The sequence below is a fragment of the Manacus candei genome, unplaced genomic scaffold (genome assembly GCF_025592945.1).
Source record: "Manacus candei isolate 608988 ecotype Guabito, Panama unplaced genomic scaffold, ASM2559294v1 h1tg000067l, whole genome shotgun sequence".
Taxonomy (NCBI): domain Eukaryota; kingdom Metazoa; phylum Chordata; class Aves; order Passeriformes; family Pipridae; genus Manacus; species Manacus candei.
The window spans coordinates 10,918,213-10,930,080 of NW_026138115.1; the positions used below are offsets into that span (position 1 = coordinate 10,918,213).

General features: G+C 44.1%; 2 protein-coding genes across 5 annotated transcripts in view; both read right to left on the bottom strand.

The window, feature by feature from the left end:
* The window catches only part of DLST (dihydrolipoamide S-succinyltransferase), a 77,013-nt gene extending 66,687 nt beyond the window's left edge, over window positions 1–10,326 (bottom strand). Inside the window, exon 1 of the mRNA XM_051806470.1 lies at window positions 10,316–10,326. The gene's annotated coding sequence lies outside the window, so the exon portion shown is untranslated. The remainder of the gene's footprint in view (window positions 1–10,315) is intronic.
* The window catches only part of YLPM1 (YLP motif containing 1), a 36,875-nt gene extending 25,503 nt beyond the window's left edge, over window positions 1–11,372 (bottom strand). For 2 of the 4 annotated variants that reach the window (XM_051806469.1, XM_051806467.1), the window contains exons 1-4: window positions 10,238–11,179; window positions 4,684–4,926; window positions 3,522–3,716; window positions 1,571–2,313 (exon numbers count right to left, since the gene is read on the bottom strand). In XM_051806469.1, the coding sequence (XP_051662429.1) occupies window positions 1,571–2,313; window positions 3,522–3,716; window positions 4,684–4,926; window positions 10,238–11,155 (2,099 nt within the window). In that variant the 5' untranslated portion in view covers window positions 11,156–11,179. Of the gene's footprint in view, window positions 1–1,570; window positions 2,314–3,521; window positions 3,717–4,683; window positions 4,927–10,237 lie in introns of all 4 variants that reach the window. The other 2 variants (XM_051806465.1, XM_051806466.1) reach the window with 2 other exon arrangements.
* Window positions 11,373–11,868: the final 496 nt, after the last annotated feature.

Here is an 11,868-nt window from a genome sequence, read left to right on the forward strand (position 1 = left end):
CCAACCGCATTCTGTGCCTATCACAGCACATCACTGAGCTCAAAATCAATGCACATACAGGACATGCACTAGCAAGTAATGAAAACAGTCTGTTCAGAACTGTACATTCAAGAAATCCCCATGACCAGAAATAACACTTTTTAAAAACCCTCAGGAGGTAGAAAATGATTAATTTATAAAAAATTAATTTATACTGCTAGCAATTCACAAATTATTATTCATGAGTGATCACTTATTCATGAGTTCACTTCAAAGAGAAGGGAAATAATGACGAAGATATTATTGTAAAGTCTAGCAGAGTATGCAAAGATAGAAATGATTGAACAGAACACCACTGTTCTTTGACTCAGGAGGCATCCCATCAACCCATCTTGAACTAATGATCAGACAGAATAGATGTTGTTTTTGCAATCTGATATCACATCAAGTATTAAAGAAAACCATTCCAAAACCAAGATCTTGGATTAAATCATATAGTAGGTAAAAAAAAATCACATAAAAGACACACAGAACACTGTATTTTAGAATAGCTTTACATTAAAGCCGTAGGCCATCCATCTGACAAAATGAAAATTTACATTTTAACAAAACTGTATCTTACCAAAAGATAAAGACAACACCTTTAAAACCAAGATTATCACAATATAATACAAAAGAAAAAGTGACAAAGAATCCTGATGCTAGGATCCTAAGGCTCAAATCTTCATTTCTTTCCTTCTCTCTCTCTCGCTTATAATTGTCTGAAGGCTAAGTAATGCTACATATGTAGAAAACCACTGATTTGTACTTAAGACAAGCACTGCCTCCTTATCAAACAACCATTTTGAAAAGTGCACTGAATAGGACACTAACATAGCTGCAAAACACACCAGAAGTTCAAGTACTGGTGAACAGCTTTGAATTTTCATTTCTTTCTGCAATAAGTGTTGGATTACAAACAAAGAGTACTTTTTATCGTTTCTAAAAATAAGTAGCATCTAAATTGTCAGTAATTTGCTATGTTTATATATTCAACCGAATACATAACTGAATCCCTTTCACAACATCGACATTAAAGTGCTACCATATATAGCAACACCTTAAAAACAATCCTTCGATGTTTTTTGCTCCAGATTTTCCTAAACTGTGTTCCAAGTACCACAGATAAAATGATGGGAATATAGATCACTTTTCATGTAGTATCACTCTTTCAAGTGTGAGTTATCATCTTCAAACTAAGGACAGCAAAAGACATATCCAATATTTAAAACAGCTTTCCTATTTTCAAAAAAGGAGTACTGCGTTTCTGGGAATTAAAAGGGTGCAGCATCCTCAAGCACTTTACCAGAAAAAATGTGCAACGTACTCTAGATAATACTCAGGTGAAAGACATCTATATATCCTTGCTTTAAAAAGGTAAATACAGAGAACATGGTGTACATATATTAAAAACAAAACTTCCACCAAATAAATACACACACTTCACACAACCTCAGGAAAATTTGAGAATAGGATATATGTTTCATTTCTTAATACATCACTGAACGTCTTGTAGCCTGGAACAAGTATAAATCAACAAAAACATCCTTACCTAGGGCCTCTGGGGCCTTCAAAACGTGCTGATCTAGGAGGATCTGGAAGCAATCCACCTGACCTCACTGGTTTATCCTGCACAACAGATGTGTGTGTTGAAGACACTGCAGAAGTGCCTTTCAGTTCCCCACATCCTTGCTCAGATGAAACAGATACAGTTTGTTTACTAAGATGAACTTGAGACTTTCCGTGGTCTGATGAGCTAAAGGATGAACTTGCTTGAGAATGATAAGGTGAGTAGACAGTTGAACTAGCTATTTTTGATGCATAGGTACCAGGGGTGGGAAGCAGAGCTGGCCTTGGTGTCTCAGAAGATTGACTGCTTTGAGAACTGGATCCTGAAGGGACAGAGGAATTGGACAACTGAGAAACAGAAGAGAGAGGTGGGGGAACCAGTGGAGGTGTAGTTGAAGGTAAAGTTGGAGGCATAATAGGAATGCCACCTTGACCAGTTTGAGAATATGGAATAAATGGAGGTGGCAGGGAAACATTTGCAGGATACTGATTCTTCAGATTTTGGAGTGAGGTCACTTTCTCCTGCAGGTGGGACTGAGTGACCTTCATCTGTTCATCCCACGCTTTCCACTGTTTCTCATACTCCTGAAGCTGATCTTTGTGAGGGTAGGTTTGAAGCTGATGCTGCCACTGTTGGTTCATTGATCGTTCCCAATCTTTATGAAGCTGCTGGAATTGTTTTTGCTGTGCCTCATAATGTCGCAGTTGCATGTCCACTGACATTGTCTGCAATGAGAACACAAAAATAGCTTCATAATACCATCTTAGTTACTTTCAGAGCCACATATTTCAGTATCACTTGTAATATCACAATTTCAGACTTGAGCAGAAGCTTGAGGAAGAACGACACTGAAACGAAAGCAAACACCAACTGTGATGCCTAAAGTCATTGTCACAATTTATACATTTTATGACTAGAGGACATCTGTGTATAAGAGATTTTAACAGGACAGCTGAAAAGAGCAATAAGCTGCATTATTACTGAATTCTAACAATGGCTAAAGCCCAAATTAATCTTCACATGTATACACGGTATGTGGTTATTTCTCAAGGTTTCAGCTTCTGCTATTAACCTGCTTAGAGTTGCCTCAGCTGTCAGCAACTATTTTTCTCTAAGCCTTTGCCAGATCTTCTTATTTGCACAGTGAAGCTTCTTTCAAAGAGGTCTGTCTTTCATTATGTGTAAATAACCTAATATTCATGGTTTGATCTTGTCTGAGATTTTTAAAGTTTACCTGAATAGATTTTTTTTTAAAGTAGACAGCCCAAACTACAAAGAAATACATAATGTACAAACTCCACCAACCCAGCAAAAGCTGATTCAACTCTCTAATACAGTAATCAACTTCTACTTAAAAGCTTAAAGGTTGCAACACTAGTATAATCATCCAAATTTGTTAAGACATTTTATTTTATTTCACTGATTATTTGAGTAAAAAATAATGTCAGATAGTGATTTTCTTAATTATTTTACTCCATATTTTTGGCATCTATATTTATCATTGTACATATTTATTTTTGTACTAGTCGATGTTGTAAAAAAGAGCAGCTACCAAACTACTCTTGCAATCATCTGTTTACCTGACCTTTCTGAATTGTTTCTCCGGCAGTAAAATGTTCAAAGCTAAGTAAATTCAATATTATGTTTAGCTTTCCTCCTTTATCACCCAGGTATGTCCGAAAAATTTTACGACAAGTGTGAAGTCTTGTACTTCTCATCCTACTGAAGCTTCATCATCATTAATCAATTCTTTTTTCCTTTTGAAGTTGAGTGACATTAGGAAAAGGGGATATAAACAACTACCCAAGCAGAAAAAGTAGCTAGACAAATGAGTCAGGCATCACAAATTATTCAACTATTTATTTTTCAGCAGACCATGAGTGCTAGGTCACCCAGGAAGTATATCCCGAGTGATATGTCCTTAGTGTCTCACCTCTAAGTGTGGAGGCTGTTGCATGACCTGTTGATACTGCTGTACTATCTGCTGCAGCTGAGCATGCTTCTGCATTATTCTCTGATACTGAAATCCAACCCGGTGATGGGGGTGCTGCTGCCACTGAGCTGCTGCTGCTTGCAATTGCTGCAATCTCAAATCTTCCTCAGGGTCATCAGGAGGTTCAATATTGAGCTAGAGAAAAAGGCAAATACTATAAATAAGAGAAAGTTGCTTCTGTCAGAAGAAAAACACGCTTGGTCCCTACATAGTTTACAGGAACTTTAACGCTGTTCCTCATTTTATTACTCTGTATTTCAGTGTTCTGGCCACGCAAAACAGTTGATTTTTTTTTCAGCTTCTGGAAGACTGATTTTTATTTCATCTTTTCCTAATGTGAACAGTCTAATCTAAAGGTTAGGCTGAGACAATTAAGTTATTCATACATAAAGAAACTACCTAAAGGAAAGAGATTAATGAAAATCTGTTGCTCACAGCAAATGTAATGTGAAAACAGTGGTTTTTCATGATGAGGTAAAGTAACTCTGAGTGCATTATTTTTTTCCACTTTGTAGGAGCCCACATACTGTAAGTTAAAGTGGAGCACATACAGCAGGGTAATTTACTACCCTACAGTAATTTGTTCAAATATCAATCATGACCTTCACCCATTGTACAGTAACTTTTATTAAGCATGCTGACAAAAATACTCTGTGCAAAATTCTTGGCTTTCAGGCAAACTATTAACACGCAGAAAGAAGGGGAACCAAAACTCACAAACTACTAGAGAAGAATTAAGAAATACTGTCTTAAACATAGCATCTACTCATCAGTAAATCAGGTACTCATCTACTGAGTACCTGATTTTGCACTTAGGTATCACAAAGTGTTTCTCATGGACAAAGATGACAATGTTGGGGAAGGTGCGAGGGACTCAAGCTCAGACTTCCTTGCTGTATGTATGGGTGATTATATAAGTCTATATACAAGGAGTACACTTTTATTTTTTAATTGGTAAAGTGTTACCAATTTTTTTTAAGATTGCTTTACCACATTTACTTACTGTTACGAAGTATACATGAGAATGTGATGGCATTATTTTCCTGGGTTTTTGATCCATCTGTGATTACAAAATGGAGTGGCATCACTTTACAAAGTCTACCTGAGTTTCAGTGGATGTAAGAGAAGACTCATCTTCTTTGGAAGCTGGAGGCAAGGATTCATTAAGTGGCGGAGGTTCAGACTGCTGATTTGAAGCACCCATTTTCCCTTCTTCAGACTTTGCTCTCTGCTCAGATGCATCCTTCAATACTGGACTTTTCATCTGCTGCTGTCCCTGAGCATGGGCTTTTGCCCTTTGCTGCAGGCTAAGCAGGTGCTGCTGGTACCAGTATTGCTGCTGTTCCTATAACAGATGTAAATTTTCTAAGACAGTTTTCACAAGAAAAACAAAGGAAAATAATTCATGATAGTCAGTAGAATCATACTGTAAAAAAGCTTTTAAAACTGTTTGGAGGAAAAACTCACTTCTTCAGCAACATTATTGCAATGGATGTCAGAAGATCAAATCAAATTCAGATACCACTACGTAAGGTATAGAGCCCACAGCAGAATTTACTTCCCACCTCAATAGTTATTCTATAACTACAGCAAACAATAATAACAAAAAGCTAGAAGATAGGCAATAATAAGCCAAATTACTACAGACATATTATAAATACCATATTTATTACTTTTAGTGCTTTTTATATCTAAGATACTTAGTATGAGACTAACTTAGATAAAATGAAGGAGAAATGGAGGACAAGTAGAGAAGAGAAGGATGAACAGAGAACATAGACATCAAGTAGACCGAAAATGACAGCTGAGAAATTGTGGTGGAGATGTTTGAATAAAGGCTATGAAAACGAACAAGTACAATCAGAACCAGTATATAAGTGAGGTTTGTGTATCATCTGAATTCTCATTAATCCCGATTCATTCAATAGCTGAAAATATATATAGATATGGTTGCACCCAAAAATAGGATTTTAATATATTTAAGATATAATTAAGGTTTCAGTTTTAGATATTTCTGGGTAGAATTAGAGTACTCAAGACAGATAACAGTAGCTTCAAAGAAAAGTAAGCTGCCACCAACATAAAGAAAAAAAGACTAAAGATTAGTATCTCAGCACTTAAGTAGTGGTCCATCTTAAAGAGACCAGAGTAGGAACAGTCCTATATGTCTTCCAATATGAGAAATATCAGGCATCCAATGACTAGCAGGACACATGTAATAGGCAGCACTTCACCTGCCACCAAAGTCCCTGCCAAAGACCACTGCAAGGGCTAAAATTTTGTGGATTCATAGTTCCATAAGCTCATAGAAGAAAAATCTACGTACTCTAAAAATGAAACCACCATTTGCAGATAAGGCAGCTCCTGCATTTTAGGGAAGCATTGCTATACACTTGATTTTTAAGTTGTTCTCTTAGCCTCTGCTTTTAGTCACTGTCAAAGACAGAATGATAAAATACTGTATTTTTTGGTCTGACCTAGTCCAAGTATTCCTGTGCTCTTATCTCAACTCTACCACCTCTGAGAATCTGTGCTCTACATCTTTTATATCTTCTGTTATTCCCTTCCACCCAAAATTGCACAGTTAAGAAAATACACCTATATAAAGGCCAGTCAGAAATAAAAAAGAATCCAAAAGATGCAGGTATTTTAAAATGTAAGTGTGACAACAACAAAGTGGTAGCTGTTGTCTGATGAGATTTCTCAAAACTGAAACAATCTGCTCATCTTATAACAGGTTTGAAAGAAGTACAACCTTTCTCTGAAATCCTAACTTCATACTCAAATCAGGCACGATGTTCTCTATTAGTAGTAAACACAAATATAGAGCTGTATTTTTTAAAAAATATTTCTGTAAATCTGTAACTTGGAAATGAGGTCAATGAAAGGAGAGCCTATGCTCCACAGACTTTAAGTTGATCCTGAAATTACTCCTGCCAAGAATCTTTTTAACAAGAATATGACTGAAGAGCTGTCATGGCTTTGGGTGGAAGATGCACATTCACACTCCAGCATGGACTCTCTCAGAAATCTTCAATAACTTGCTGAAATAAGTGCAACTTACAACATGAGGAAGGAGCATACTTTCCCAGCTATATAAAAGCTGATTAAATTATCCGTCTCAAAAGGTACTATAAAGCGATTTTCCATCATGGTGATAGATGCTGTACTTGGTGAGCACATGTTCTACTGCCACAGAATTGTCATCTCCACAGATCTATTTTGTTTCCTCTTCATTCTACCAACTCAACAAAGGGCTAGAACTCATAATATGACCTGGTGTTCCCACAAAGAGCTATGACAATATTGTTAGCTATTTTTTGCAGTAGATGAAGTCAGTGACACACATATTACAGATTCTATCTGAAAAGCACAAGAAAAGCGAAAAGGAAGATTCTTACAGCTTAGTCTGAGCAAAACAAAAGTGCTAATGTAGAAAATTTTGATGATGAAGAGTTCAGTTATTTGAGTGCTTACCTCCTCACAATGATCGCCATTCTTCAAGTCCAATTACAATCCTTAAGCCCAAGGAAAACATCAGCACCAACATACACCCTTTTCCATCATCGGCTGACCAAGAGACTAGGTCTGTTGCATTTTACAGGAACACTGAAACCAGCAGTATCAGCTCATGACCACAGGACGTACCACCAAAAACATCAAAGCCCACACCAAAAGACTACTCCAAAATTAACTTAGCTGACCCTAGGCTACAACATAACACCTATTTTGGGGGACACTTGGTCCTCTTCTGGTATAGACAGCAAAAGAATGGTTTAGTGCCCTTTATAAAACTAAAGGAGTTGTTTAAAGAGTGCAGCATTCTGCTGAATGGTGATCTGGTAAAGCTACGGTAGCTTTAACAGATGTAGAGAAATGCATATTTATGGGTACAGATGCACCCACACATATTTGGTTACTACTGGAGTGCACTAGGAAGAGCACTGCCAGCAGGTTGAGGAAAGTGATCCTGCCCCTCTACTCAGCACTGGTGAGGCCACATCTGGAGCGCTGTGTCTGGGGTCCCACTACAAGAGAGCCATGGAGCTCCTGGAGTGGGCGCAGCAGAGGGCAACAAAGATGATTAAGGGACTGGAGCATCTCTCTTACAAGGAAAGGCTGAGGGAGCTGGGCCTGTTCAGCCTTGAGAAGAGACAACTGAAAGGGGACCTCACCCATGCCTACAAGTATCTGAAGGGAGGGTGTCAAGAGGAAGGATGCAGGCTCTTCTCGGTGGTGCCAAGCAACAGAACAAGAGGCAATGGGCAGAAATTGATGCACAGAAGTTTCATCCGAACATGAAGAAGAACTTCTTTACTGCAAAGGTGACCATGAACTGGAACAGATTGGCCAGAGAGGTTGTGGAGTCTCCCTCACTGGAGCTATTCAAGAACTGTCTGGACACAATCCTGTGCCATGTGTCAGAGACTGAAATAGTTGATGATTTATGCATTCTCAGGTTCTTGACACACCTCTGCTGGGCGAGTAGTTACACTGTCCTGAAAACAACAACTGACCTTGGGCTATTGACACCTCTGCTGGGCGAGTAGTTACACTGTCCTGAAAACAACAAAAAAAAGACAATGTGCCTCTGGAGGACTAAGCCCAAAAAAGGGAGAAACAACCCCTCATGCCAGGGAGGCGCCAGAGCATATAAACTGGCTAGGTGACTTTGGGAATTTGGGAGTTCTTCTCCCCCACCGCCTGCGAATCAAGACCATCACTCTCAAGCATCGTTGGACCCCGTGGGCGGTGACTATGGACATCTGTCTACTCTCAGCTTTTCTTTCCCTTACTCTCCCTGGCTCTTATCCTGCCTTTCTCTCCCCTATGCATTTTTCTCCTCCCCAGAAAGGTTATGACAGCACCCAAAAGTGTTAGTTTACCTATTGATTATGACAGCACCCAAAAAATGTTAACCTATCTGTTGATACAAAACTGTTAAAATAAATCTTATTAACTTACCTGTTGATACAAAACTGTTGAAATAAATCTTATATATTTTCATACACCGATTATTTAGTGTCGCTTCGCTTTAATCCACCCCAAAGGAATTTTTTGATAAAACCTGGGTTACCCCCCCCCCCCCCCTCTCTTTTCCTGGGGCGGGTCGTAACACCATGTGCTCTAGGATGACCCTGCTTGAGCAGGGAGGTTGGACCACATGACCCACTGTGGTCCCCTTCCTTACCCAGTCTATGATACTGTAAATAAACAGCAGAATACAGTACCCAATTATCAAATGGAACATTAATGAAATATCACAGGTACCTTAACTAGACTTGACAAAAGATGCATCTGATTGTAGAGAAACACAAGAATTCAGCAATTTAATCCAACTACACACCCATGCAAAATCCAACTACACACCACTTTCTACACCTGATTTCTCAAGATTCTGGGTTTGTCATTAAAAAATTTAGTAAGTCTCATTGTTATCACTGTAAAAGATTAACTAGTACTGTCCAGAACCTTTGTAAAATTAAGTTAAATGAACTCAAAGCACCACATTGCTAGGCAGTAATTTGTTATATGGTGCAAATGTAAAAATGCAATTAAAAAGGTATCCCAGCAACTGACAAATTTAAAGTTTCAGTGACTTCAATATGATGTGATGGAATTTTTGCAAACTTAGCTTCAATTCAGAATCCTAAGACCAATTTCCCCAAAATAGATGTCTTTTAAACTTTAATAAAGTAATTCTAAAGTAGGTACTTCAGCTTTGTTCTTGCAGCTGGATCTCTGCAAGACAACTCTAAAACCACACAGAAGCCTCGGTGATGAGCCTGACCCATGTACATAGCCGAGGGCCTCAACACGCGTGTCTCCCTGTGCATGCTTAACCTTAAACCACTGGATTGTCCCTGACAATGCAGATGAACAGTCCCATCAAGCTCGCTGGAACTGTTCTCATTTAGGAAGTGAAGCATGCAAACATTTTGCAGGCATGTTGGACCTAGTGTAGGCATAAAAAGCATTAATATTTTCCACCCCAAAAGCATTTCAGAACATTTCCCTCCAATGCCCTGCACAATTTCATACTAGAAGATCAAGTACATGTAGCACAAAACGTGAATCTAAGTAGATGGCAACTACGTACTGCAACAGAAACACTTTTGCAACTTTAACTATGTGTGGTAGGATTAAACCAGTCACAATTCTACATTGATCACGCAAACAATTGAAATACTACACCTTCGAAAAACTAAATGAAGAAATCATTGAAGATAAGTGACACTTATCCTGCAACGTGCAACAAGCAAACAGACTGCTGTTGTCACAACTGGCCGAACGAAGTCATCAGGGGTTACCTGCAGGTCACTCACATGCTATACTTTGGAACACAATTCTCCAAAGACCAACACACCCCCCTAAATTCAGCCGGGATTTACACTTTCGCTGAAACAACTCAACAGCTCTTGAAAAATGACCATTTGTTACATCCCAGCAACCACCACTGGATAAAGAAGCACTTATGCAGCTTCCCGATCCGTGCCATTCCCAGACTCCCACGGGTTGCGTCCAAACCCTCTAAGTATTATGCAAATGCGGTATGTTTATTAACCGCCCTTACTCGGAGACCTTTGCTACGCCCCGTACCCGTTCATCGCCGCCGCTGCCCTGGCGACCCCCCTCTGCCACCCGGGCCGCCTTACCTGGGGGGTCATGGTGGAGGGGTCTGGCTGCTCCGTGCCACCGCCCTCCTTGGAGGCACCCTGCGCGGCCTCCGGCTGGGCAGCGGCGGGAGGGGGCAAGGACGGCTGGGGCGGTGGGAAATGCGCCTGTGAGGGCTTGGCCGGGGGAGGGATGGAGGGGGCCAGGGCGGGCTGCGCGGGCTGGGAAGGAGAGGCCTGGGAGGAGAGCAGGTAGGGCTGGGGATGTGCCATGTATCCCTGGGCAGGAGGCGGCAGGTAGGGCTGTGAGGCGGTGGCCGGCGGGGGCTCCAAGTAGGAGGGCGGGGGTTCGGAGAAGGAGGGGGGCGGCTGGGAGGGCTGCGCCCGGGGCAGGTAGGGCTGGAGCGGCGGGGACTGGGTCGGGGGCGGCTGGGCGGGGGGTAGGTAGGGCTCGGCCTGGGGGGGCGGCAGGTAGGGCTGGGCGGGGGGCAGGTAAGGCTGGGCGGCGGGCTGCGGGGACTGCGGCGGCGAGGACAGCTCCATGTCCATGGGCACCGGCTCGGCGGGCACCGGCTCGCCCCAGTCGCCGTGCCCGCCCAGCGGCTCCTGCCCATCCCGGTCCCGGGCGGCGGCGGGCGGCTTGCGGGGCGGCGGCTCGCGGTGGGCGAACTGCTTCTGATAGCTGCGGACGGGCGGCGGCACCGGCGGCACCGGCGGCTGCTGCTGCCAGTCGGTGAAGGAGCCGGGCAGCGGCGGCGGCGGCAGCCCCGGAGGGGGCGGCCCGGGCGGCGGCGGCGGGCCCAGCAGCACGGACTGCAGCTGCTTCTGGTGCATCTGCTGGAGCTGCTGCAGCTGGGCCAGGTGCTGCTCCTGCAGGCTCAAAAACCCCGAGGAACCGGCGGGCGGCGGCGCGGCGGCGGGGGGCGCGGGGCCCGGCGGCGGGTAGCTGGGCAGCGGCATCGGCGGCACGGCGGGAGGCGGCACGCTGGGGGGCGGGATGGGCAGCGGCGGGGGCGGGATGGAAGTGGGGGGCGGCGGGTAGTGCCCGGCCGCCCCGTACAAGCCCCAGGCCGGGTACATGGCGGAGCGCGGAGCAGGCACAGGCCGCGGCGGCGGGCGGCGCGCAGCGCCTGCAGCGCCTGCGCGGGGAGGCCCCGCCCCGCAGGGCAGTGGAGCGCGAACGCGGGGCCAGAGCGCCCAGCGGCGCTGCTTGGTGCGGGGGCGGTGCCGGCACAGCGCCCCCTCGCGGGCATTGCCGCCAGCGCGGGGCCGGGGGCGGGCCCGGAGTGCCCGGGACGGGACGAGGGGACAGAACGGGGGAGCTGCTGGGGCCTCTGTTGTGTGCAGGGGTGCCGGCAGCTGCCGCAGAGGCAAGGCTGTGTATGGCTGTCCCGGCGCTCCCGTGGGCCCTGATGTCCCTGGGGTTCACGTGGCCTCGGTTCCTTGGGGCGGCCGTGTTCCCGTGCCCGCCCGCTGTCCGCGGCCCGTGTCGCCGTGCCGCTGCAGTCCCGCCCCACCCGGTTCCGGTGACCGGAGGCTCCATGGCAGAGCTGATGAATTGTTGTAGCGATTGAAGGGTGGCACGAGCGCGGCCACACGTCCCCCCGAGCCGGCCCCGGGAACGGCGCACGAAGGCAAAGCGGTGCTGCAGCCTCGGGAAGGGCAGCGCGTAG